The sequence below is a fragment of the Anolis carolinensis genome, chromosome 2 (genome assembly GCF_035594765.1).
Source record: "Anolis carolinensis isolate JA03-04 chromosome 2, rAnoCar3.1.pri, whole genome shotgun sequence".
NCBI classification, from domain to species: Eukaryota; Metazoa; Chordata; class Lepidosauria; order Squamata; family Dactyloidae; genus Anolis; species Anolis carolinensis.
The window spans coordinates 291,477,811-291,505,187 of record NC_085842.1 but is presented as its reverse complement, the minus strand read 5'-3'; the positions used below and the strand labels follow the sequence as shown (position 1 = coordinate 291,505,187).

Below are 27,377 nucleotides of genomic sequence, written 5' to 3'. Positions count from 1 at the left end.
CCAGCTGGTTTCAAATCACATATAATTCTTTTCATTACATCATCTTCCTGGGACTGATTTAGCTCAGTTGATGTGTTTCCCTAAAACTGTGTCCCTGTAAGTACTGAACTGAAATGTGCCCAACGTTTCCCTGTTCCTTTTTATTTATTTAATTTATACCCCACCTTTCTTCCAACATGGGATTCAGGAGACTTAATCAGAAGGTTCTTGATGAATGAATTATTTTCTTATTGTTTGTATGGACTATTCTCAGTTTTGTGTGTGTTTGAGTGTGGGGTGTTGGAAAACACCATAGCTCACTGGTAGAGCATGTTATTTGTGTGCAGAATGTCCCAGGTTCAGTCTGACATTTTCAGTTGAAAAATGGTCAAGTAGCAAGTGTGGGACTGTCTTCAATATAACTTTCTGGAGAGCCACTGCCACTAAGACTATGCTGAATACAAACTTCTCATGTTTGCAGTAAAGATAATACTTTTTCCTTTTAAAATATCTACCATAATTTAATTTTGATGCACATTTCCATTAGATTCAGTTACATAATGTATACATGTTATTTTAAGATGGGAGAGCGCAGTCATTGTGTACTTGATTATAATTAGGCAACTATGTATACATTTTAAGAAAATCTGTGGCGGTAGATGTATGAGTTTACCATTCCTGTCATCATTACCTGTAATGGAGAAAAATAATGATTAGCAGAACTTGAGATGAAAAATGTATGAGTGAAGGAACACATTTATCTTTGTAGGTAGGATATGTCTGGTCCATTTACAAAGAGGCACAGATGTGAAATTTGCCTCAATAATTAGATTTTTAATTAGTGTAAGACAGATAAATTATTGGGAGTAAACAAATACACAGAGTGAATAGCAGTTGTAAATGATGCTCTTTTTGATATATAATTATGAACAAGGCTATTGTTCTATATCAGATGAAATGTCCATATTAATTGTGTAATGTCATAGTGGCAGGTGAATTTAATTTCTGGATAATAACTGCATTTAAAATGGGATTGCAATAAACCTTGATACATTTTGTCTGCTGATATATAGGCTCCAATCCCCTCTTACATGAAACATGTTGTATAGCTCTTTCCTATTCAGAGAGTTCAATAAAAGATTGAGAAAACCTTTTTGGCTAGAAAGGGGAAGAGTATAACATAAACAATGTATGTGCTAAATATGTAAAATAAAAATTTATAGTATATATTGGTCTCTAACTTGAGGTCCTTTCTTCTCTTCCTATAGTTGCCGGACAAGTAACAGAAAAAGTTTGATATGCAATGGACAGTCTCCTGCTATGCCCCGGCCACATTCACCACTTTCAGCTCATGCAGGTAATCTTATTGTTTTCATACATTTAATTATTTAAACAAATATCTCATTTTAAACAAAATTGCTAGTATTCATAAAATATATGAATTATAGCTGTAGCATTAATTTTAATGATAGTTGATTTGACTGAATTTTTGTCCTTCTTTAGCCTCTCTTGCCCTAATTTTTCCAATCAAACTAGATTAAGTCACTTCCTACATATGCTGGCTTGGCCAAGGTCACCCCAGTGATTTTGATGGCCAAGTGTGGAATTCAACCCTGGTCAACAGAGTTGTAGTCCAGTGCTCAATCACCAAACCATACTGACTTTCTGTTATTGTTGGTTGAAGGACAATGCATATGTTAGTTTCCACAAAGCCCTTGATCTGATTGATAGGGTAAAGTTGTATAATGAAAATAACAGAATATTGATAATCATAGTAATACTGTTTTGAGGTTGTTGTTAATCACCACCACCCAGTTGAAAAAAACGAGACTGAGATTAGCTTGCTGGCTAAGCACTAAGGATGAAGCCAGATGGGAAATGTGAATGTGAGAAAACTAGGGTACAAATGAGAAGAGATGGTAGTACAGAACACAGAGTAATGATGAAGTTGAAATGATTGTGGATAAGGCCGCATCTAGGAACATTTCAACTATTTTAAAAAAAACATACAAACTATGGTGAAGCTTGCCTCCACTTATCCTGCTTTCTTAAAATAATCAAAATAGTAGTTAAATATTCTGGACATGGTGTTAATGAGGGAAAATCTGTTTGGGAGCATGAATGCTGTTTCTGCTGGTACTTTTTTGTATTTTGAATGAATCTCTACCAATGCTTTCCAGAACATTTGAAAAGCTATTCCAGTAGGGAAGAGCAGTTTTGAATACTAGGTACCTCATTAATGCTGACAGCAGACTTCCAGAACTATGTTTACCAATGTCAGCAAATACAGAGTAGCTTGTCAACACCTACAAAAATGGTATTACATAAAACAATTGAAGAATTTTATGTATTTTGTGGATTTACTATTTTAATCCACTCCTTTCAAAATACAATCACAGTGAAAAAAAATCATAGTTACGTATTTTATAGCACCAGTAGAGAGGTAGCATACTTCTTTTAGATGTTTGCATCAAACTTGTTATTAAAATGCTTAGCAGAAATCAAAGTTTCTAGAATCAATGTAAGGAAAATTAGAGCTCTTGTGCTGACACTTCTCATTTATGGCTTATAAATGTCAAATATAAGCACCACTTCAGTCATTATACCCTCTGCCCTGAGAGTGATGTTTTAGAGTTTCTCATTCATATCTACTTCTACATCTCTCCTGTGCCTTCTATCTTTTCGTATTAATTTGGCTAAGTTATTTATTTATTTGTTCATGCATTCACTTTTAATTCATTTATCAGAAATTACATTTTAATAAAAACATTCAGGGTAGCTAGTAACATTAAAACTTTAAAATACTGCAGTATATAGAACTTCATTTAAAACCGTCTTGAAAGAATAGTGGTGCAGCAAGAATGGTCTGTTTAATATAATAATGTGTCCAATCTAGTGACGATGTTTGTGATATTTTTATAGTATTTCTTATGCCATGTAAGAAAACAAAACTTAATTTAAAATCTATATATTTCTTTTACTTTAAATGATATAGTTTTACTCTAGAAAATATTGTCATATTTGGGTACTGTCCAATTTTCAGAGTTTAAAATGCCATAGATGCTAATGTATTGTTGTTACAGTGTTCCCTCATTTATTGCGGGGGTTAAATTCCAGGACCACCCACAATAAGTGAAAATCCATGAAGTAGGGACACTATATTTATTTTAGTATTTATACTTTATTTTAGCAGTTACAATATACAGTACATGGGCGGGGAAGAAGAATAGAAGCTAAATAACCCTTTTTTATTTCCAACCCTTCTCTACCCTCCCCCCTCTCCTTTTATTTCTCCCTTTCCTCCCCCTTCCAGTCGCTCGCGTACACTGGAAAAACCCGCAAAACCCGATAAATGATGTACATTAATATTTATTGAAAACCCGCAAAACAGCAAGGGTGCGAAAAGTGAACCGCGAAGTAGGGAGGGAACACTGCATTGTTGTTTTCTTTGCTATCTCACCTTTTCCGCAATCTGGGACCCAAGGCAGTTTACAAAAGTTTTAAAACAGATTAAGCCAAACATTGACATCATACAAAGGGTAAAATATATTTAAACTGTAAATAAAATTAAAAAGTAAAAGTAGTTTAAAACAGATGGTTAAAAGGAAGAATATTAATACAAACAGAACAGTACAGTCAGTCCCCGAGTTACATGAAACATCTGAGTTACAAATGACTCATATTTAAAAGCAGAAACATATTTGTTTGTAACTTGTTTGTAACTTTTGTGTGGCTGTACTTGAAAAGCCCTTTCCCCCATGCAGACGAAAAGATAGCAAGGAGGGCACCTGTTTAATCTCTTTAGGAAGGGAGTTCCTGAGCCTGGAAGCAGCCTCCATCTTCCCAGCAGATATTACTGTGAGAGCAGTAATCAGTAATATTACTGATTAGATATGGTCCTTCAGATAAACTAAACTGTAAAGTCATATAGGGTTTACAGTTTAGGTTATCTGAAAGATTAGCACTTTGAATTGTACCTGGAAATACCCCAAAGATTAGTGAATCTGTCTCAGCAAGGAAATTATATAGGAATGCCATTGATCCCAGAAAACCAAGAAAATCCCATATCGATTGGAAGAAAAAAAAGTCTGGCCAGTTGATCCAGCAGCTTCCTGATTTCTCTTTCATGTTGTAGGAATGTAGACACATTCATTTTTTCTAAGACAATGATGATTTCTTAGACAAGGTTTTGGATGGGGTGGGGAGGATATCTCCCAACCAGGTGAGTTAAAATTGAAAGCAGAAGGTCAATGACAAACAGGAAATGGGAATAAAAGAAGAGTGGAGTTTAGGAAGACTGGCATCTCTCGAGTGAAAACAGTCATGTAAAAGGAGCCAAGGAGACCGATATTAAGGAATGTGACATTTTTAGGTAGCTTTATTTTTTATTATTGCTTTGGAACTGGCTGAAGGAGGAGCAAAAGACCAACCCTAAAAGGTAGATTTGTTGTGATATGGTAATCCAGGTTTGCCTGGTGAATTCCATGCTATTTCAAGTCCAGCACTATAAACATTTCACTGTTACAAACTACAAGAGTAGTTTCTACATGAAATTGTGGCAAGGATGAAACAGAATGCTACACAAAAATCAATGATTTATGTGTTCAATTTGCATAATGAGAAAAAATATTATGAAAAAATATAACAAAAGGCTTTAAGGGACTGTAATATGGTAGCACTATATCTGTAGCCACCCCCAGTTAACAATCTGTCTGAGTATCTTTGGATCAGATGAGGTTTCCAAGATCTCTTCTCAAAGGCAGCCCTATACAGACAGCATTACAGTCAGTAATCCAAACAGGATTGTAACTAAAGCTGTGGTTCTCAACCTTCCTAATGCCGCAACCCCTTAATACGGTTCCTCATGTTGTGGTGACCCCCAACCATAAAATTATTTTCGTTTCTACTTCATAACTGTAATTTTGCTACTGTTATGAATTGTAATGTAAGTATCTGATATGCTGGATGTATTTTCATTCACTGGACGAAATTTGACACAAATACCCAATATGCCCAAATTTGAATACTGGTGGGGTTGGGGGGGATTGATTTTGTAATTTGGGAGTTGCAGTTGCTGTGATATATAGTTCACCTACAATCAAAGAGCATTCTGAACTCCACTAACAATAGAATTGAACTAAACTTGGCACACAGAACTCCCATGACCAACAGGAAATACTGGAAGGGTTTAGTGGGCTTTGACCTTGAGTTTTGGAGTTGTAGTTCGCTTACATCCAGCCTTCTCTGCCAAAGGGGTTCCTAAGAGCATCAGAAAAATGTGTTTTCTGGTGGTCTTTGGTGACCCCTCTTACACTCCCCTCATGACCTCCCAGGGGTCCCGACCCCCAGGTTCAGAAACACTGAACTAAAGCATGGGTCAGCATGGCCAGATCTGATATCTCAAGGAACCAACATCGTTGACACACAGGACTTAACTCTGGTCACTGCCAAAACCTGGAATGAGGTGACCTGGAATGAGGTGAAGAAGAATAGAGGGGATGGGTCATCCTCATATTGCTGACACAGATTCTAGCACAGTCTAACAGCAAGCACTAAATCAGGCATACTGCCAATGAAATAACTATCAGATTATTATATTTCTAATAGATAAGCTTATATGCATATGCAGCATTGTTTTTTGGTAGTCAGCAGCTCTCAACAGTGATAGAAGCATCTATTATGAAATAAGTCTTTTTTGTCTGAAATCCTTAAAGTGGGAATTTAAAATGAGTGCATTTAAGATCATTCTCATTTCATTTTGAATAGGGGAATTGTGGGGTGGGACAAGTATTATTTAGACTGGTCCATTTTGAGGATTTATGATCATCTCCTGATGCTCTTCAGATTAGTTCCCCATTCTGTTCCTTTTTCTTCAAACTCTAAATTACTATTGCTTCTCTATTTCTTCACAAACCTGGATGGAACTTTGGAGATACATTAGATCTTAACATTAGCAGAGGACTTAACCTGACAACATTGCAGGCAGGTAGCCTCAGGGATTTTGGAGTTAGGTTTTAAATTCCATTTTAAAAGTGTATTGTACTTATGTCAACTTAGTTGACTTAATGCTGAGGGTATATATATATATTAAGTCAACTTAGTTGACTTAATGCTGAGAGTGTATATGTATGTGTGTTTTATGTATGCTTATATCATATTATGTTTTGTAGTCTATTCATGTTTTCTATTAGTGCATAAGGGTTGCATTCCCCTTTTAACTTATATCTCATTTCCTTTTACTAAATTATGTGGCGTGTACATGTGCATGAAGGCCTTCAAAAAGCATTCATAAGAACCCCCACCAATAATTTTGGAAGAAAAGTGAAATAAAAAATAAATAATAAATATATCATGAACCTGTGTTTCATAGTCTTATATATCCAGGTCATCACTTGTTTGAATTTATTTATTTATTCCTTTCCTAATCTGTATGCTTCCTTTCATTCAAAGATATAATATAGACCAAGTGAGCTAAATAAATAAAGCCAGTATGTTAGCAATCATGTAGTTTTTTGTTAAACAAAATTTCCTTCAACTCCACTTCCCATAAATTTAAATATGTTGACTTACAGATTGAAAATTACAGATGTCTTCAAAGCAAAGAAATCTGTAATTGTGTCCTACTGCCACAAAACATTCTGGTGAAAGGGTAATAATTTTCTTTGTTTGGCAAGAGAAGTATGTATTCTGATAGACAATCAGATTTAATATATAGGAAGCTCTCTTCTGCAGTTGTGCTTTCTCATGTTCTAGGTTAGCCTGGTATGAATCAAACTTCTGCATGTCTTCAACTTATTTCTAAATTCTTTCCCATATAAATCATCTGGCAGTTCCTTGACAATTATTTTGTTACAAAGCTGTGTAACTAATCTCATTCTAAAGAGAAAAAAACGAGACTATGACTTTTTGGACAATTGCCAGAATTGTATATTCAGTTTTTATAACTAGATTATGCCAAACTAATAAAAAAATGACATTAGTATGCTCATTGGTATGATCTTTGGCTATGATGACAATTGCCGAGAGGCATTTAAGGCAGCTGTCAAGTTGTTATAACAAGGTTTCCAACTGAGATTGAGTCTATAATCTATCTGGAGTTTTAAAACAGCATAATATAATTAATCTTGAACTCCCTCAACTCTTAAAAGGATATTAGCACATGGGGAAAACTGAAATTTAATAATAATACTTCTGAGTTCTTCAGAACTTAACAGTTATTTATTTCTATCAACAGTAATGCATGCAGTCCCTTCTATGTTTCTGTTAAATACATTATTGTTTGGAAATACTGATGAACTATTGTCAATATTAAATTCATCCTGGAAATTGTAATGTTAATTATCTAAATAATGGCTGAGCCCACCAGTCAGCTTTATCAGGCCAGAAATGTCTACAGTATTCTCAATAGAATATGAAATATCCAAACAGCCAGTGGATCCCTGGGAACAGCAGGATTTGAGTAATAAGCAAGCTGTGCACATATGGGCAGAAGAATTAACTTCTTCCAATTTTCATTTGAATGTCTCAGAGATATTGACTTGCAGATAGGTGGACAAGTGCTGTGAGAAATTTTATGAGTGATGAAGGTCACAGGTAGAACTCGAACTGTAATATTTCTTGCTTTACTACAATGCCACACCTTAAATCCATAGCAGTTGAATTATGTTCTTTATTGTCTTGGGGGATTTGTGTTGATTATTTTGATGTGTTTGAGTATTCACACAGATTACTAAAGCATTGGTTCACAACCTTTGGTCCTCCAGATGTTTTGGACTTCAACTCTCAGAAATCCCAGCCAGTTTACCAGCTGAAGTCCAAAACACACGAAGGACCAAAGGTTGAGAACCATTGCCCTAAAAGGTACTGCAAGCTTTTTAACATCTGAATGTTGAAGTTACATTTATTTATTTAAATTTTATTGGATCAATGCACTTGTCAGGCATATTATTTTTTGCTGGAAAGATTTCTTTCTTTTTGTTATTTTTTATGACTCTTTATTTTTCCTAACTGTATTTTCTAGGATTTTTTTATCCTTTAAAGTCCATTAGAGTTGCATGCAATCTTAAAATACAGTTATACTTTCTTAACACAATTAATACATTCCCCAAAAGCCATATTTAATATATTATGGGGACAAGAAGTTCAGCCAAAAGCTATATAGTCAGCCAATTTATTCTTTGATTTATTTACTACTAATTAAGAATGAGAACAAATTGTGTTCATCCTCAAATTAGGATCACAGTGTTGTGCTTTTGTTTCAATTGTGGTCTGTTGGTTTTTATATCTTCTGTAGAAAAGACTTTGCCTCTTTGCAATTATCTACCTCTCCAAGCCTCTCTTGAGCAACAGAATAATTGTAACAAGATAGAGGAATATGTTGAAGAATTGGACATGGAAAGGATTTGTTAAGGCAACACCTTGGCTCATGAGACCATAGGAAGAGCTAATGTTCCAGTACATACCCAGTGAAACTGAAAATATATTCTGCTTGGTTCTGAATAATAAACTCTTCCTACAGCTGTTATACTAATAGCTACTAGTATAATTTGTGGGTAGCTACCTTATTGCTATCCAAGAAAGAAAATCCATCACCACAGCAAAAAGAGAATACAGTTGGTTTTTTTTTTTGCAAAAAGTGTTGATTTTTATGTAGGTAATTTATAGGTGTACATTTTCCAAAATATGTGGTCAATATTTTGGTATCTCCTGGGGCTTGGTTCCAAGACCTTCCCATGGATACCAAAATATATGGATGCTCAAGTCCCATTATGAACAATGGCGTAAAATGGTGTCCCTTATATAAAATGGCAAAATCAAGGTTAGCTTTTGTTTTTAAACAAATATTTTCAAGCACTGAGTGGTTGAATCTGTGGAAATGGAGGGCTGACTCGACTGTTGACCCACAATTTCAGATTAATTTGAAAAAGAGGGCAATGAAATAATTATAGTTGACTTCTTAAATATTTTCGAGTAGAAATCCAATATCTATTGCTCCAATTGTTTGTTGATTTGTAACATCCTGCAATGCATTATTCCTTAGTAGATTCCTTTGATAATGTGTTATTGCGCATTTAAATTACTCAGATGTCAAGCATACAATTTTTGTGTGTGACAACATAACTTTAAAAACTCAAATAGTATAACACCTTGTTTCTATGTATGTAGCCTTATCAAATTTTTGTGTGGAAATGATATTATGTATTTCCTGACAGGCACCACTGCTCATAAAAGAAGATTTTTGCTTGTGTCCCCTTTGTGTTTCCCCTGTAGACAAGCCACATGTTCTAATTACGCATGCTGAGAGACATAGGCAGGCTAGAATATTGGTGAACTTTCCCTCAACAGCTGTCTGCCAAGCTTTCTCAATGTTCAGCAGCAGGTTGAGTGTTCTAATGTGAGAAAGTAACAAGCCCCCAAAGGAAATGTCCTCTTCACAGTGAGCAGTCACATCTTCATATCATTTAAGATCACCCCTCCATATCCTGGTCTTACCAGACTTGGGAATAACTTTCCATCTAATTCTCATGCTGTGCTTTTTGGAAGATAGAATGAGTAGTAACAGAAAGATAGATAGAAGAGAGTAGTAACAAAAAGTAGGGGAAATATTGGACAAAGGATGTTAGAATGCATGCTTTGAATGTTTTGTGTCATATATTACATACAGAAAGCTGCATACTCTGTATGTTAGCTTTGAAAACAAACACCCTTAAAATTACACTCTGTTTTTCAAATGTAGTGATATATCTGAAATGGAAGCGAGAAATTTGATGGGAGGTTACAATTCTGAGAACTAGTATTGCCTAATGTATGAGGGAGCAGGATATGCATCTGGAAGCTGGATTCAAGGCCCTTAAATGGGCTAATGTTTTATTATATTTCAGCCTTTTTCCTCTTAGTTGGGATAACTATGGTATATTGGTAAATATCTTGGGGGGAGTCACCTGGCATACAGATTGCTCACACCTCTCTTAATATCTGTCCTCCTTTTCTTTTACCTATCCTTTTTGCTTTTCCCTTAATATTGACTTTCCCTTAGTATTACCTATTTATGAAGTTGTAAGATGAATCTGTGCTAGTTCATATGATGGAGACTGTTTCTATGAACTATAAGAAATGTCATGAAACAGGAGCTCAGCCTGAACATAGATAACACACTCTTGAAATGAAAGAGAACCCCACTGTACTGTTTGGATTGAAAGCTCTGTAAATCTGGATAAGAAGTTCCATAGGTCTATAGGTCCCACACCTACCCCTGCATATGCATACCTAAGGTTTGAATATTATAATGTATTTCAGGATGTGAATTATAGGTACCACAAGATTTATTATTTTGTTTTATACTCTGTTGTAGGAATGCACCGCCCCCCCAATATGTACTAGATGGCTAGTTTATGGATAATTTCCCATTCTTGTTTATTCATCTGGAGGATTTGCTACACAACTCATTTCAGTAGATAAGTCCAAAACAACAAGACTAGAATAAAATTTGAGGGTTACATAATTTGCAAAACATTGGGTAATATTCAAATTATTAATAATAAATAACAAATATATTTGTTTGTCAAGAATTCCTACTCAGGTTTGCTATGTGGAGCTTTTCAAATAAAATGTTTTTATTCTTCATATTTTTCTCTTTGTTTTCCCAACAGGAAGCAGCCCTCAAGACAGTCCCAGAAACTTCTCTCCTAGTGCCTCAGCTCATTTTTCTTTTGCACGAAGGTAGGAGGGTGTGTTTAATGTGTCATAATGAAAACATATGAATATCATACTGTACTCATATATTTTAATAATAATGCTGGTAGGAGACATAAGCAGTCGATTTTATTAAAATACAATCCAGGTTTTGTTGATCTTTGAAACAAATTTTTCAATTCTTACTGTAATGAAAGATCCATTTCCTATATAAGTAATGGTATTTTATAGCAAACCTGCTTGCCTCCTTCATAGTCTTTATTTTTAAAACAGCAGGAAAGTGAGTGAACAAGTCTGCAGAAGTTTGTAAACCAGGGTTTCTAAATTGTATTTGACACCTATTAAAATTTTAATATACCTCTCTCATGAAATTTGATAGTATATTGAGAGAATTTTGTCACATATTGTATTATTTTTCATACTGAAGATGCTGTTTATTTCTCTGAGACCCTGGTTTCTTAATACATTGAAAAGAGCCAACCTGGGTGGAGCACAGTAGCAATGGGAGCAGGTCAGAAGAGACTTGTCACTGCCATGCCATTTTGTAACATCTTAATGAAGTTGTGAGACTAAATAATGAGTCATCAAAAGGAAGGTTGCTTTCAATTGAATGATGAAGAAAATGAAGCCCAGAAGATAGAAAGAAAAGGAAATCTAGTATTAGAAAATGAGTTTCTGCCTGATGATGCAAAGTGGTAAACAGGTTGGGAAATTAAAACAACAACACTTTAATTTCTGAAAGGAGAACTAAGGCAGAGAAAGTCTTAGGGACTAATCCAGGGGTCCCCAAACTAAGGCCCGGGGGCCGGATGCGGCCCTCCGAGGTCATTTACCTGGCCCCCGCCCTCAGTTTTATAATATAATATATTGTATATACATATAATGTTGATAATAATATTATAATGTAATAATAATAATAATAATAATAATAATAATAATAATAATAATAATTTATTTATATATCGCCCTATCTCCCGGATGGAACTCAGGGCGGTTTACAGTCATAAAAGCAAAACATTACATAACGACATAACACACATTATTAAACAAGGTAAAATAATACAATTATAACAATAAATCACACTTACATGACCAGATCAAGGGGGCGGAAAATACAATATAACACTAATAATAATACCATATAATAATATTAATTATATATTATATATTACATATAATATTACTAATAATATTACAGTATAGTGGTATAGTTCAATATAGTAATATATAATGCTAATATTGTGCTATGCTAATAATATAATATATTGTATGTACATATAATTTGTAGGCCACTCTGAGTCCCCTTTGGAGAGAGAAGGGTGTGATACAAATGTAGTAAATAAATGCAGTAAATAAATAAATAATAAATAAATACATTTTAGAATTAGGCTCACCCAAAGTCTGAAATGACTTGAAGGCACACAACAACAACAACAACAACCCTAATTAACTTGACTATCTCATTGGGCAGAAGCAGGACCACACTTCCCATTGAAATCCTGATAAATGTATGTTGGTTAAAATTGTTTTTATTTTTAACTATTGTATTGTTCTTTCATTGTTGTTGTTGTTGTTGTTTTTGCACTACAAATAAGACATACGCAGTGTGCATCAGAATCTGTTTGTATTTTTTTCAAATGATAATCCGGCCCCTCAACAGTCTGAAGGATTGTGGACCGGCCCTCGGATTAAAAAGTTTGAGGAACCCTGGACTAATCATTCATAAAAGAGATTTTACAGTCATCTGAAAGATTTAGTCAGTCAGAAACCTGTATTTGCGTTTACCTAAGAATTGAATAACTGGCACTGTACAGCATTCAGAGAGAACAAAACTATATATATTTTTAGCAATGTGAATATTTTAACATTTTGTTTTCAAAGTATAGTATACAGAAATACCCAGTCTAACAAGTATGCCATGTTCGGATGTTGCTTCCTTCTCTTTGCTTCTGTATGTAGAAATAATGAAAATAGGCTTGCAATGCTTTTCCTCTGCTCTTCTAAGTAGAGAGCAAGATAACATTACACCTGGAATGTTGAGCATTAGAACAGCTTTAGACTGGATATTGATCCTAGTTTCCCTGTTAGTTATAGTAGCAATATTAAGCACAGTACCTTTCCCTTTCTGTCTATGATCCTTGCTAACTGTGGTCAAGAGAAATTAAAAAGCCAAGGAAGCCTGAAACCTATGCAAAGAACTATTGGGAGGGGTCATAGAGAAGTCACAGAAATTAATGTCTTGATAGACTGTTACATTTTCATATTAGGTTTATTTGAAAATCCCAAGAAATCCATCTTACAGTTAGTATAAGATTTAATCATGCTTGAAGCAGACCCACACTAAATTATGATTTGCAAGTTCCATTAACGAGCTTGACTCATTACTGTGAGCAATTCTGAGTCTTCCAATATCTTCTTTAAAGATATGTTGTTCATGCACATTTATATACAGACAGTCCCTGAGTTACAAACATCTGACTTACAAATGACTTACTGTTAAGAAAGGGGGTGAGAAAACAGGAAGCGAGAGAAATCTACATTTAGGAAGGGAAATTCACTCCTGAAAGAGTTATCATGGGGAAAAGGTGTCTCTCCACTGAAGCTTTAGGACCAATCCTTGTGTCCACAACAAACCAGTTTTTTTCAAAATTCAAGGACTACAGGGACAGAAAGTGAGGTGAAATCTTCTGAACAGAGGTACTTTGTGCTTTTCCTGCATGGCAGTAGGTTGGCCCATGTGGTCTCTTCCAACTCTATGATTCTAGGGCTGTGGTTCCCAACCTGGGGTCCCCAGATATTTTTGACCTTCAGCTCCCAGAAATCCTAACAGCTGGTTAAATGGTTGGGATTTGTGGGAGTTGTAGGCCAAAAACATCTGGGGACCCCAGGTTGAGACAGCAAAACAAACACCACGGGGAGTTAACCCGTCCCTATGCTATCCCAAGATTTTTTAAAATATCTGTCTTATCTATCTTATCTACCTTATCTACCATATCTATCTATCTATCTATCTATCTATCTATCTATCTATCTATCTATCTATCTTACCTATCTATATGGCTGGAGTTACACTTAAAATGTACCTGTTCCAAACAAATCTTATTCGTAACTTGGGGACTGCCTGTACTCACATCTTGTCTTACACCTACACAATCCACTTCAACAGGAACACTTTTCAGGGGACCTATACACTATTTTGCACAAAAGAAACCCTGTCAATCCTCAAAGGAAACAGGTATTGGTAGTAGGTGACTCCCTCCTTAGAGGAATGGAAGCTATCATTTCCAGACAGGATGGGATGGCTCGAGAAACATCATGCCTCCTGGGGGCAAAAATATACCATGTCACTCAGAGGCTCACCAGGCTTCTAAAGCCCCATCACCCTCCCCCCTCATGTTGATTCATGTAGGAACCAATGATACGGCTAGGCATATCTTTCAAAAGATCACAAATGATTTTCAAGCTCTTGGAACAAAGCTAAAACAAAGTGATGTCTTTTCATCCCTTCCCCCATTGTAAGATGTGGCCCTGCAAGGGCCAGAAAAATAGTACAGGTCAATAACTGGCTCAGGAAATGGTGTCAGGAGGAATGCTTTGACTTCTTCGACCATGGCCTGCTTTTTGAGGAGGAATGCCTACTGGCAAGGGATGGGGTGCATCTCACACAAGTAGGAAAACACCATTTTGCTCACAAACTAGCAAACTTCATCAGGCTCACTTTAAACTAGGTCAGCCAGCGGAGGGGGACAATAGCCTTGCGAATGGAGGGTTGCACAAACACAAGGACCAATTAACAAGAACACAATAATCCCAAAGGAACAGCTCAGGGGAAGGTCCCAGGGGCTTACATGTCTTTACACTAATGCACAGAGCATGGGGAATAAACAAGACGAACTCCAACTTTTAGCACAACACCACACTTACGATGTCATAGGCATCACTGAAACGTGGTGGGATGACTCCCATCACTGGAATGTAGCCATTGAAGACTATAACCTCTTTCACAGAAACAGAACAAAGGGGAGAGGAGGGGGAGTAGCCCTATATGTCAAAAACATTTATGTTGCAGAAGAGATGCAAGACGGCAATATGGGAAACCAGCTTGAAAGCATTTGGATAAGAATCAAGGGAACCGGGACTCAAAAAGATCTCGTCGTGGGTGTCTACTACAGACCTCCGAACCAGAATGAAGAACTTGTTGAAGCCTTCTGTCAGCAGCTGACCAAACAGGCACAAAGAAAAGATGTAGTAGTCATGGGCGATTTCAACTATCCTGATATTTGCTGGAAAACAAACTCGGCCAAGAGTACAAAGTCCAACAAATTCCTCGCTTGCCTTGCAGACAATTTTATGGTCCAGAAGGTAGAAGAGGCAACAAGGGGATTGGCTACTCTTGACCTCATCCTAACAAACACGGAGGACCAGATCAATGAAGTTGAAGTGGTTGGATCCTTAGGGGCAAGCGACCATGTGCTCCTGCAGTTTGCAATTCAAAGGAAGGCCGAAACAAAAAAAAGTCAAACCTGCATTCTGGAATTTAGGAGAGCTGATTTCCAAAAAATGGAGGAAATACTGAGCGGCATTCCACTAAAAGACAAGGGAGTCAAGGATGGATGGGAGTTTTTCAAAAGTGAAATACTCAAGGCACAAATACAAACAGTGCCAATAAAAAATAAAAACAAGACAAAGAAGCCAGTATGGATGTCCAAAGAACTTCTAACTGGTCTAAGACTAAAAAAAGACATGCACAAAAAGTGGAAAAAGGTAGAAATCACCAAAGAAAAATTCAAACAAATAGCCAACTACTGTAGGGAAAAGGTTTGCAAGGCCAAAGCACAAAACGGGCTCAGGCTTGCCAGAGACATTAAAAACAATAAAAAGGGCTTCTTTGCTTATATTGGTAGGAAAGGGAAGAACAAGGAGGCGATAGGGCCTCTACGAGGAGAAGATGGGGAAATTCAGACAGGGGATAGGGAAAAGGCAGAACTATTTAATGCCTTTTTTGCCTCAGTCTTCTCACAAAAAGAAAGCCAGCCTCAACCTCAGCAACATGGAGTGGATGAAGGATTGGGGGAAAAAAGGGAAGAGAAAAAAGGACGACCCAAACAATTACCGTCCGGTTAGCCTCTCGTCGATACCAGGCAAGATTCTGGAAAAGATCATTAAGGAAGTGGTATGCAAACACTTAGAAACCAATGCGCTTATCGCTAATAGTCAACACGGATTTATCAAAAACAAATCATGCCAGACTAATCTGATCTCTTTTTTCGATAGAGTTACAAGCTGGGTAGATGCGGGGAATGCCGTGGACGTAGCCTATCTGGATTTCAGTAAGGCCTTCGACAAGGTCCCCCATGACCTTCTGCCAAACAAACTAGTCAAATGTGGGCTAGGCAAAACTACGATTAGGTGGATCTGTAATTGGTTAAGTGAACGAACCCAAAGGGTGCTCACCAATGTGTCTTCTTCATCTTGGAAAGAAGTCACAAGTGGAGTGCCGCAGGGTTCCGTCCTTGGCCTGGTTCTGTTCAACATCTTTATTAATGATTTAGACGAAGGGTTAGAAGGCACGATCATCAAGTTTGCAGATGACACCAAACTGTGAGGGATAGCTAACACTCCAGAAGACAGGAGTAGAATTCAAAACGATCTTGACAGATTAGAGAGATGGGCCGAAACTAACAGGGAAAAATGCAAGATACTTCACTTCAGCAAAAGAAAAGAAATGAAATGAAATGCAAAGATACAGAATGGGGGACGATGCCTGGCTTAACAGCAGTATGTGTGAAAAAGATCTTGGAGTCCTCGTGGACAACAGGTTTTAACATGAGCCTACAATGTGATGCGACAGCGAAAAAAGCCAATGGGATTTTGGCTTGCATAAATAGAGGAATAGCATCTAGATCCAGGGAAGTCATGCTACCCCTCTATTTTGCCTTGGTCAGACCACATCTGGAATACTGTGTCCAATTCTGGACACCGCAGTTGAAGGGAGATGTTAACAAGCTGGAAAGCGCCCAGAGGAGGGTGACTAAAATGATCAAAGGTCTGGAGAACAAGCCCTATGAGGAGAGGCTTAAAGAACTGGGCATGTTTAGTCTGCAGAAGAGAAGGCTGAGACAAATATGTGAGGGGAAGTCATAGGGAGGAGGGAGCATGCTTGTTTTCTGCTGCCCTGCAGACTAGGACGCGGAACAATGGCTTCAAACTACAGGAAAGGAGATTCTACCTGAACATCAGGAAGAACTTCCTCACTGTGAGAGCTGTTTGGCAGTGGAACTCTCTCCCCCGGACTGTGGTGGAGGCTCCTTCTTTGGAGGCTTTTAAGCAGAGGCTGGATGGCCACCTGTCGGCCGTGCTTTGAATGAGATTTTCCTGCTTCTTGGCAGGGGGTTGGACTGGATGGCCCACGAGGTCTCTTCCAACTCTACGATTCTATGATTCTATGAAATTCTGCTCCATAATTTTGTTTGCAATGACAACAGTCACTTCATATTTAGGAATTATAATTTGCAGTGCAGCTACAGCAAAAAACAGAAAATGAACCCTTTCCTCCTCTGTTCTGGACTGAAGCAGTTCTTATACAACATGTACTTTTTAGTAATTTGTTTTCACTGCTCAGTGAACATGCTTGATGTGGCAGACTGCCACTCTTTCAGTACAGTGCCTGCTACTCTCAATTGCATTACCCTTTGACAAATGAAATTTTTAAAAGCAGTATCCTAATATTCAGGGCAGATTAGACCATTTATTAAACACAGCTGTTCTTTGCTTTTCAACAGCAACCAAATGTTAATGAGAATTGTGCAGGACGTATTATTGCTGATTAATGCTAGAGCTTGCTTGGTACAATCACATCTCCTTGTTTCTCTGGTGGCCTTTTCTGAAAACATAACAAGGTATATTCTGTGAAAACTGTGACTTCAGTCTTTCTGGCACCACTTGCCGGAGTCTTATTAAAGATTTCACTACCTTTTCACTAGTACTAATACATTATTCAGGAGGCATCAATTGCCTGCTAAATACCAACCTTTCAGGCAGACCTTCCTAAATTGACTGCTATTTTTAATCTATGATTTTAAGTATTTTAATTGATCATTCAGTCGTTTTCATTGTAGTTTTCAGTAATTTTAACCTTTTCATTGCACACCATGTCAAAATATTATTAAATATACAGATTTGTATAGAAATTAATATCGGAGAGAGGAGGCAGTTTGTTGAATGATAGGATATTTATTGAATGATAGGAATAGACTTGGAATAGTAGAAAAATTTAGAAAATCACATCATGCAATTGTGCATTTTTGTCAAACTTGTAATATTGTAAGTAAGAATTAGGTTCCTATATATTTTGATACTTTTTGTACATTATTGTATAGTTATATATACAGTTATTGCTCCATTTGTGTTTTTTGTAAAAACATGCTTTAATTACCATGCAGCCATGGACATCGAAATGAAAGGTAACAGTCATAATATTTCATTAATCATTTTTGTAGTATATATATTTGATTATATATTTCATTTTGGCTAATTACTGTTGCCAGCCAACTGGAAAATATTACCGATAGCCAATGTCCCTCATGACCTGAAGTCACTCTTGCTTAAAGAAGCCAGGAGAGCTGTACTTTTTATTGTTATTCATCTCCTAACTCATCATTGCTGTTGTTTGCCCTCAAACCATTTCCAGTTTATGGCAACATTAAGACAATCTCATCACAAGGTTTTCTTGGCAAGATTTGTTCAGACAGGGTTAGCCTCTGCCTTCATTTCCCCCAAGGTCACCCAGTTAGTCTCTAGACTGAGTTGGGATTTGGGCCCTATTTTCCAGAGTCCTATTCTAATGCTCAAATCACTACACCATGCTGGCTCTCTTAATTCATCATTATATTTTGATTATTTTCAAAAATATGCTTCATATGCATGTACATGTTTGATGAAACTTAGATTCAATGAATGCAATTGAACTACAAAATTGAAAATGACTGTCATCTACTGTGGGAAACAGCACAAGGAAGCAGCCATGGGAAGGGAGTGACTTTAATGCAGTGCTGTGTAGCTTTCTTGCTTGTGCCCTTTCATAAAGGGTGCAATGAGGAAATATCATGATCCGATTCAGGCTTGGAGATGGCAGGTACCTGTTAACCACAAATAAGGAATGCAAGTGGAGTAGAGTGGCATCAATCAGGCACATCACTCTCAACTTGTCTCCTGCAGTGTTGCCATGGCATATAAATCTGCTTTTGACTACTTTTCCTCTACAATAGGCGTGAGCAAACCCAAGACTGCAGGCCAGATGTAGCCCCTTGGGCTCCGTGTGTTGCACTCTCCCCTTGGTGCACGCGGCTGCACAGAGCTCTCCTGAGAGCTAATGCACTGCCATGTGTCACACTCTACCAAGAGCTCTGTGCAGCCGTGTGTCAAGCCCTCCTCTTCTTCCTGCCAAGAGGAGGGCCCTGCAGGTACATGCGGCTGCCCAGGACTCTCCTGAGAGCTCCACGCAGCCATGTGTGAAACCCTCTCCCCTTCCCCCTTGTGCCAACTGACCCCCATCCTCCCACTCCCGCGCCAACTGTCCTCAACCTCCCCTCCCCCTGGGCCTGTCATGTGGCCCCCTTTCTAAAAAATTTCCCATGCCTGCTCTACAGATGTATCCATCATTGTACTGAATGCCCATTCAGAGGGAATCTATCATTACAACTAGTCCAAGTAGAAACTATAGCTGTTCCAGTTTCTGTCTTTGTGTCTTTCATTGAATTTAACCAGATTTGTATGTGAAAGAGCAACACACACAGGGAGAGAATAGGTATATGGATTACTGTGAATGTGGCTCCTGCATGATTTATTTCTTGAAATGTTTGTGAATGTTTATGTCTTTCTTATGTAATCCTTAGTTTATCACCCATAAGAAGCAGGGGCATGGCTCGATTTGGAATCTATAGTTTGTCATTGATTTGCTTTGCATGTTGACTATTCCCCCCTTTTGTTTGTCTATATATATATTGTTTTTCTAGTCTGGTAAGTTATAGACTATGAGAGCTTGCTGTAAATCATGTGTGGGTGGTTGCTTGTTGCTTGTTGGCAAGGGAATTGTGAACATTAGCAACAGACAAATATGTTAGGTGAACAAACTATTCAGATCCAGACTAGTTATAAAAAAGGAGTTGACAAGAATATGCTGGTTCTGTGTAACAGAGTGTAAAATTCTCACACACTTTAGGTTTTCCCTTCAACTAAAATATGTTACCAAAATATTTCTGCATGTTAAATGTCTATAAGCCAGGGTGCATTTTAAGTATCACCCTATATATATTGCATTTAGTAGGCCATCAAGGTTGTACATCAGTTTTCATTGGCTGTTCAGCGTTATAATTTCTCTCATTCAGAGTCAGATTGTTTTGTTATTTTGAATAAACATTTATTTAATTTCTTTCCTTATTAATATTTTATTACTTTATTTTAATAATTTTCATTTATTAAATATTACATAATAGCCTATATCATAAATATTTTATTATTTTAAATAAGTCCTTGTATAAAATGTGCTTATGAATTTGTTTACTCCATGATAAACCATGTTCTTCTGTAAACCATGTTATTTTCATTTTTAATAACAATTTTGAAATTGTCATATTTGACAAAACCTCAATTTTCCAACAGGACGGATGGACGACGTTGGTCATTGGCATCTCTCCCCTCCTCTGGTTATGGTACAAATACTCCCAGTTCAACAGTTTCAGTAAGTGGCTGTAAATAAATCACTCATTATATTTGACTCTAGGATTCCATTAGTCTTTATAAGTTTTTTTAAGTTGGATTTCTGCCATAATATATGTGTTAAAAATAAACCTGTCACTCACTCTGTCTGTAGGCTTTTAATAGTAATGAAGTTTAGACTATATAATTCTGAATATAATATTGGTTGAAAGTGCAAGGATCAGTTTTGTGAGCAGCACTCTCTACTTGTACCTGTGTGCAAGCTGAGAGGTCATAGTAGTGTGACTTAAAGGTGAATTAATTCATTAGAAGATAATAACATCCATGAGTAGAGAAGGGAGTGCTTATTCCTATCATATACTCTGATAAGATTTTGAGAAAGCACTTGGATTATTGAGGAAAAATTACCGTAGTTATCTAAGTATTCAGGATACCTATAATATAAATGAGTCTTCAGAAGTGTGTGCCGCGTCCGTGCATATGCATATAAAATAAGAGATATTTGTGCAATATTTTGACTTTTTAGACACCCAAAGTTACAATTTAGTTTTCTGTGTTCTGAAAGCTTAAAGACAAGGAAGCCATTCTAATCTGTGGAAATGTTTCAGGTGGTTCCAAGCTGTGGCAGAAATTAATGTTCCATCTGTTTGTTGCAGTCATCCTGTTCTTCACAAGAGAAGTTACACCAGTTACCATATCAACCAACACCTGATGAACTACATTTTTTGTCTAAACATTTCTGCACAACTGAAAGCATTGCCAGTGATAATAGATGTAGGACCACTCAAATGCGGCCACGATCGAGAAGCCTCAGGTGGGTTAGCCTGTCTGGAAGCAGACATTGTATATGAATGTAGTCATCTTTGGGAAACAGGGACTTTTACATACACATCTCAGCATAGCATTGTTATGCTTTGGTGCAAGAAGTAGCCGTGATTTTGTCTTAATGGTTGCTATTTGAAATTCACATTGATATCTGAGAATTCTTCCGTTAATCCTAAACATAGTTGTGTTTCCATCATGTCCTTTACAATTTGGTTTATAATTTTCAGTTCAGTAGTTCCCAAATTTAATGTTCTTCCAATTTTTGGATGCATCAGTAGAAATGCTTTCAAAATATTTGAGAAGGGTATACTTTTAAAATCTGCTGCATGGCAGAGAAATGATTTAAAATCCTTGAATTTACAACAACGACTTGAAATTTGCAGGTTACCTGCCTTGTATAATGTCACAGTGAGTTGCATTGTTAGCATTATTCTGACTTGTGCAGACTAGACAACACATTATAGTGTTATACAGAGCTTAAAAACATTAAAAAGTGAACATTAAGATAGATTTGAACTAGCCACAATATTAAAACAAAATATTTAGTTAAAAGAATAACATGCAATTAAAAGATTAAAAAGCTAATAAGAACACCATAGTTTACAACAATACAGCACCCCCTAGCCCATACTTTTAAAACTCTGTATTTAAAGTGTTTTGCCTGTTGATATAAGGACAACAAGGAGGTGGCCCCTGGCTCTCCAGGCAGGGAGTTCCACAATCTAGTGACAGCCATCAAGATGGCCCTCTTTCATGTCAGACCAAATGTGCTTGAGAGCAGGTGCATACAGAAAGATGTGGTCTGCCCAAGCTGGCAAACAGTGAAGCTGTTTTAACAGGGGAGGACTGTAGTTCCCACTAAGCACTCTTTGAACTAGATGGTATTTCTGAACACTGTTCAAATGCAGCCCCATGGAACGATTCAGGTCCAGCGTATTTGGCTAATTGCATCCCCTTGTACGAATGTGCCCAGGCCTTGAGATCTTAAGGAGAGGCCCTTCTCTTGGTCCCACCTCTATGTCAAGCTCAGTTAGTGGGAACGAGAGAGTGGGCCTTCCTTCTCTATAGCTGCCCCTCGACTCTGGAGCTCCCTGCCCAAGGAAGCCAGAATGGCTCTTTTCTTGCTGTACTTCTGGCGGCAGGCTAAAACCTTTTTATTCAGGCAGGCTTTTAAAGATGAAGGTGTTTAAGATCATCAAGGGCTGCTGTGATTTTATAATGTGATTTTTTATGCTTTTATGGTTTTCACCTGGATTGTTTTAATACTAATGTTGTTTAATACTGTTTTAATATTTATATATTTGTATATTTCAATTTGTATTGACATTTTTTAAATTGTGAGCTGCTTTGAATCTCCGTATGGAGAGAAAAAGCGGGATATAAACAAACATAATAAAAATAAATAAATAAATAAATAAATAATGCATGTACCACTCTGGCTAGATCTAGTGTCTCAAGAAAGGGAAACAGTTACCATAAAAGCTTTAATTATGTAAAAACACTCATAGTCACTGCAGAAACTTGGGCCTCTAAGAGTAACGCTAATCTGCAAACTGTGTCTTCAAGAGGTGTGTAACCCTATCTAACACATGCTAAATCTCTATTCCGTGATCTGTCTTTCGCATGCCCAGGAGCACCTCTGTTTTGTCTGAATTAATTTTCAATTTGTTTGCCCTCATCTAGTCTTTCACTGATGGCAAGCATCCATCTAAAGCCAAGGCAGCCTCCTTGGATTAGGGTTGAAAATAGAAGTACAGTCTAATGTCATCTGTATATTGATTTGACCACATCGCAAAACTCCAAATGACCTCTCCCAGCTGTTTCATGTTTAAAATGGCATGAATGATGAAACAGAAATTTCACATTAATAGCCAGAGGGTTGGACAGGAGTCCTACAGAATCACTTTCAGAGTTCACCCGTCCAGGAAGGACCAGAGCCACTGTAAACACTCTCCATGTGCAATCCCAATGAGGTGGCTCAGAAGGACACTATAGTCAATGGTAGTTGAAAGCTGTTGAGAGGTCTAGCAGAACCATTAGGGATATACACTACCTGTTTAGTTCCCTGTCTATGTCATCCACCAAGGCAACCAAAGCTATCTTTGTCCCAAAACTAGGCCTGAAACCAGACTGAAATTAATGTAGATAATCTATTTAATCCAAGAACCCCTGAGCCACACCACATGCTCCAGTACCTTGCAACCCTATCCTGCAAACTTAATCATATAGGGTCAAATTCAGAAAACTGTTGACTGGTGATAAGGATTTAATGATGTGTTTATACTTGAATCTGTTTTTCCAGTTCATTAAAACCTTTCTATAAACATTTTAGTTCCCACATACATTGTTTTCTTCATTGCTCACATCAAGTGCCTAATCAGTGACATCTGCAACAAAAGAACTGCTTTGTCCCATTTATTAAATATATATGCTTTTCTTTGACTCACTTGGGAATGTACTGAAAAACAATGAAAACCACTGAGGCACCTCAAAGAGTACCAGATGTTTGAATAGATAATATAAAGACAGAAGTCAGTATTGTCCAAGTACATAACTTGCTTAACATGATTTGTTCCCTCATGCTTCTGCCATGTCATCCCTGTTAAGTCTTTAAGGGGTCACAAGACTCTTCATTAAAATACTTACATCAATGCTAATGAGTGAACTGAATCCCAACTGTTCTTTTTTAAACTTGAAAATCATGAGAACAGCTTTTCATTAGCTTCCATTATCTTTGTCTGCTAAGTAGAAGTACACATTTGGTTAGTAATTGAACTTTTGTGCAAGAAACATGATGTCAGACTTGTCTGTTTCATTTCTTCATCCCCAGTTAACATCCAGGTGTCCCCTGGGCAATGTCCTTTTAGACTGCCAATTCTCTCACACCAGAAGTGACTTGAAGTTTCTCAAGTCGCTCCTGACACACACAAAAAATCCCCAGCTAGTATCCAAGTTGGTTAAATCTAAGCATATCTATATGAAGTACAAAATGACATACATGTATTCCTGAATATATTTTTATTTACTAGTAAGGTGTGTGGTTTAGTGGTTTGAGTGTTGGACTAGGACTTTGGAGACCACTGTTCAAATTGCCACTCAACTGTGGAAACCCACTGGATGACTTTGGGCAAGTCATACTCTCTTAGGCTAAGAGGAAAAACAAATATTTCATTTTTTAAATTAGGCAGTATTATTATTCCCATTTCCAAAACTTTGTGTTGGAAGTACTGTTCTTATGTAATGAAAAATCAGTGTGCCCTGTTTCAGGCCATGTGGGCTCCAAGAGTAATGAAGGGTTCAAGCTAAGAGTTACAACTGGAAATACCCCAAAGGCAGAAGTCACAGGGTTTTGCAAAGGCTGTTCAAGACATAGTCCAACCAGAGAACAAGTAAGTCAGGAAAGGGCAGTGGAGAAGCAAACAAGTTCAAAAAGCGCGTGTGGCATTCGAAGTGGAACGAATCAGACCGAACACGGCTGTGCCTCTTTCTAAAGGTGTATGCCGCGGCAATAGATGCTGCAAAGAACGCCTTCTTTGTAACTAATATTGCGTCCGCGAAGAACCGTCCGGCGGAGCTGTTTCGGGTTGTCAGAGGTTTGTTAAATCTCACCACTCAAGATGGGATCTTCGGCAGCTCGCTGTGAAGCATTTGCTCGGTTCTTCGTGGATAAAGTCGCTCTGATCCGGTCTGGCTTCGACGCCATATTAACGGCAGTCTCCAGGGATGTAACACGAGCACCTTCTTGTCCTATTTTGATGGATTCTTTTCAATTAATTGAGCTCGAGGACAAGGTGCTTGGAGAGGCGAGGGCCACTACCTGCATCCTAGACCCCTGCCCATCCTGGCTGGTGAGAGAAGCCAGAGGGGGATTGGCCGAGTGGGTGAAGGTGGTGGTGAATGCTTCCCCTAGGGATGGCATTTTTCCAGTGAGCTTCAAATTGGCTGTGATAAAACCACTGTTGAAAAAGCCATCACTGGACCCCACTCAATTGGAGAACTATCGGCCGATTTCCAATCTCCCCTTTTTGGGCAAGGTCGTGGAACGGGTGGTGGCAGCGCAACTCCAGGCATTCTTGGTAGATGCTGATATTCTAGATCCGGCACAGTCTGGCTTCAGGCCGGGGCATGGCACCGAGACAGCCTTGGTCGCCTTAGTCGATGATCTTCGCCGGGAACTGGACAAGGGGAGTGTGTCCTTGCTGGTTCTGCTGGACCTCTCAGCGGCCTTCGATACCGTTGACCACAGTATCCTTCTGGGACGACTCGCCGGGTTGGGCATTGGAGGCACTGTTCTGCAGTGGCTCCGGTCCTTCCTGGAGGGACGATCCCAGATGGTGTCACTGGGGGACACCTGCTCGGCTCCACAGCCATTGTCCTGTGGGGTCCCGCAGGGGTCGATATTGTCCCCCATGTTGTTTAACATCTACATGAAGCCGCTGGGAGAGATCATCCGGAGTTTCGGGGTAAGATGTCATCTGTACGCAGACGATGTCCAGCTCTGTCACTCCTTCCCACCTGTCACTAAGGAGGCTGTCCAGGTCCTGAACCAGTGTCTGGCCGCTGTGTCGGACTGGATGAGGGCCAATAAATTGAAATTGAATCCAGACAAGACGGAGGTCCTCCTGGTTAGTCGCAAGGCTGAACAGGGAATAGGGTTACAGCCTGTGTTGGACGGGGTCGCACTCCCCCTAAAGACGCAGGTTCGCAGTCTGGGGGTGATCCTGGACTCATCGCTGAGCCTGGAGCCTCAGGTTTCAGCGGTGGCCAGGAGAGCCTTCGCACAACTCCGCCTTGTGCGCCAGCTGCGCCCGTTTCTTGGGAGGTCTGACTTGGCCACGGTGGTCCACGCTCTGGTCACATCCCGGCTGGATTACTGCAACGCACTCTACGTGGGACTGCCTTTGAAGACGGCCCGGAAGCTCCAGCTGGTGCAGCGGGCAGCAGCCAGGTTAATAACGGGAGCGGCTTACAGGGAGCGTACAACCCCCCTGCTAAGCCAGCTCCACTGGCTGCCGATATGCTACCGAGCCCAATTCAAAGTGCTGGTTTTGACCTACAAAGCCCTAAACGGTTCTGGTCCTGCCTATCTATCTGAACATATCTCCTCCTATGAGCCCGTTAGAACCTTAACATCTTCCGGGGAGGCCCTGCTCTCGATCCCACCTGCCTCGCAGGCACGGCTGGTGGGGACGAGGGACAGGGCCTTCTCGGTGGTGGCTCCTCGGCTGTGGAACTCCCTCCCCAGCGATATCCGGCAAACCCCATCGCTCCTGGGATTTAGAAGAAAACTAAAAACTTGGCTCTGCGCCCAGGCATTCAAATATAAGACAAGGTTCCATCAAATGGGTAACAAAGTTGCCTGTGAAAGAGTATTTTTCTGATGGAACATGTCACAGCAAGCTTAGGGGATTTTTTTAGTTTTTCAAAATAAAGAAACAAGATTGTTAGGGAAAAAATTAACTGAAGAAGAAAGGCTGTCAAAGCAGCCCAATGAGCACGCATTGTGCTTGATGGCCACAGAATAGTGACCAACTGTTTGGGACAGGAGAAATATGAAAACCAGGTGAGGAACAGAATAGCATGGAGTATCACTGAGGTGCAGTAGATAAAAGTTGTTTACACTACAATATTTCTTTGTGTGTTGCATTAATTATTCTGACTGTGCAAAAGACAGTATGTATATATTTAAATGTTATTTTCAGTTCACTCAGAATGAAATTTGAGCATAATTTGCTTTACTTGCAGCCCTGGACGTTCTCCTGCCTGCTGTGACCATGAAATCATTATGATGAACCATGTATATAAAGAAAGATTCCCAAAGGTAATAAAGAATATTCAGTGTACACTATATACTACTTAGAATACGGATACAAAGTATGTTTTATTGTATCTGAAATACCAAATTTTCAAAATCATAAATCCTTCTAAAGCAGTTGTTCTCAACCTGTGGGTTCCCCGATGTTTTGGCCTTCAACTCCCAGAAATCCTAACAGCTAGTAAACGGGTAGGGATTTCTGAAAGTTGTAGACCAAAACACCTGGGGTCCCACAGGTTGAGAACCACTGTTCTAAAGCATCCGTATTTTTAAGCTATAGATTAGTTAGCTGATTTCTAACAGAAAGACAACATGCTTAAGAAGGTTCATAGACCCAGAGAGTTTGTAT

General features: G+C 38.4%; 1 protein-coding gene across 13 annotated transcripts in view; it reads left to right on the top strand.

Moving 5' to 3' along the window:
- The window catches only part of mast4 (microtubule associated serine/threonine kinase family member 4), a 275,054-nt gene that overhangs the window by 195,966 nt on the left and 51,711 nt on the right, over positions 1–27,377 (top strand). For 10 of the 13 annotated variants that reach the window (XM_062972362.1, XM_062972363.1, XM_062972366.1 and 7 more), the window contains 6 exons: positions 1,248–1,336; positions 10,629–10,698; positions 18,114–18,134; positions 20,332–20,410; positions 21,045–21,202; positions 26,959–27,034. In XM_062972362.1, the coding sequence (XP_062828432.1) occupies positions 1,248–1,336; positions 10,629–10,698; positions 18,114–18,134; positions 20,332–20,410; positions 21,045–21,202; positions 26,959–27,034 (493 nt within the window). The remainder of the gene's footprint in view (positions 1–1,247; positions 1,337–10,628; positions 10,699–18,113; positions 18,135–20,331; positions 20,411–21,044; positions 21,203–26,958; positions 27,035–27,377) is intronic. The other 3 variants (XM_016990890.2, XM_008102898.3, XM_008102900.3) reach the window with 1 other exon arrangement.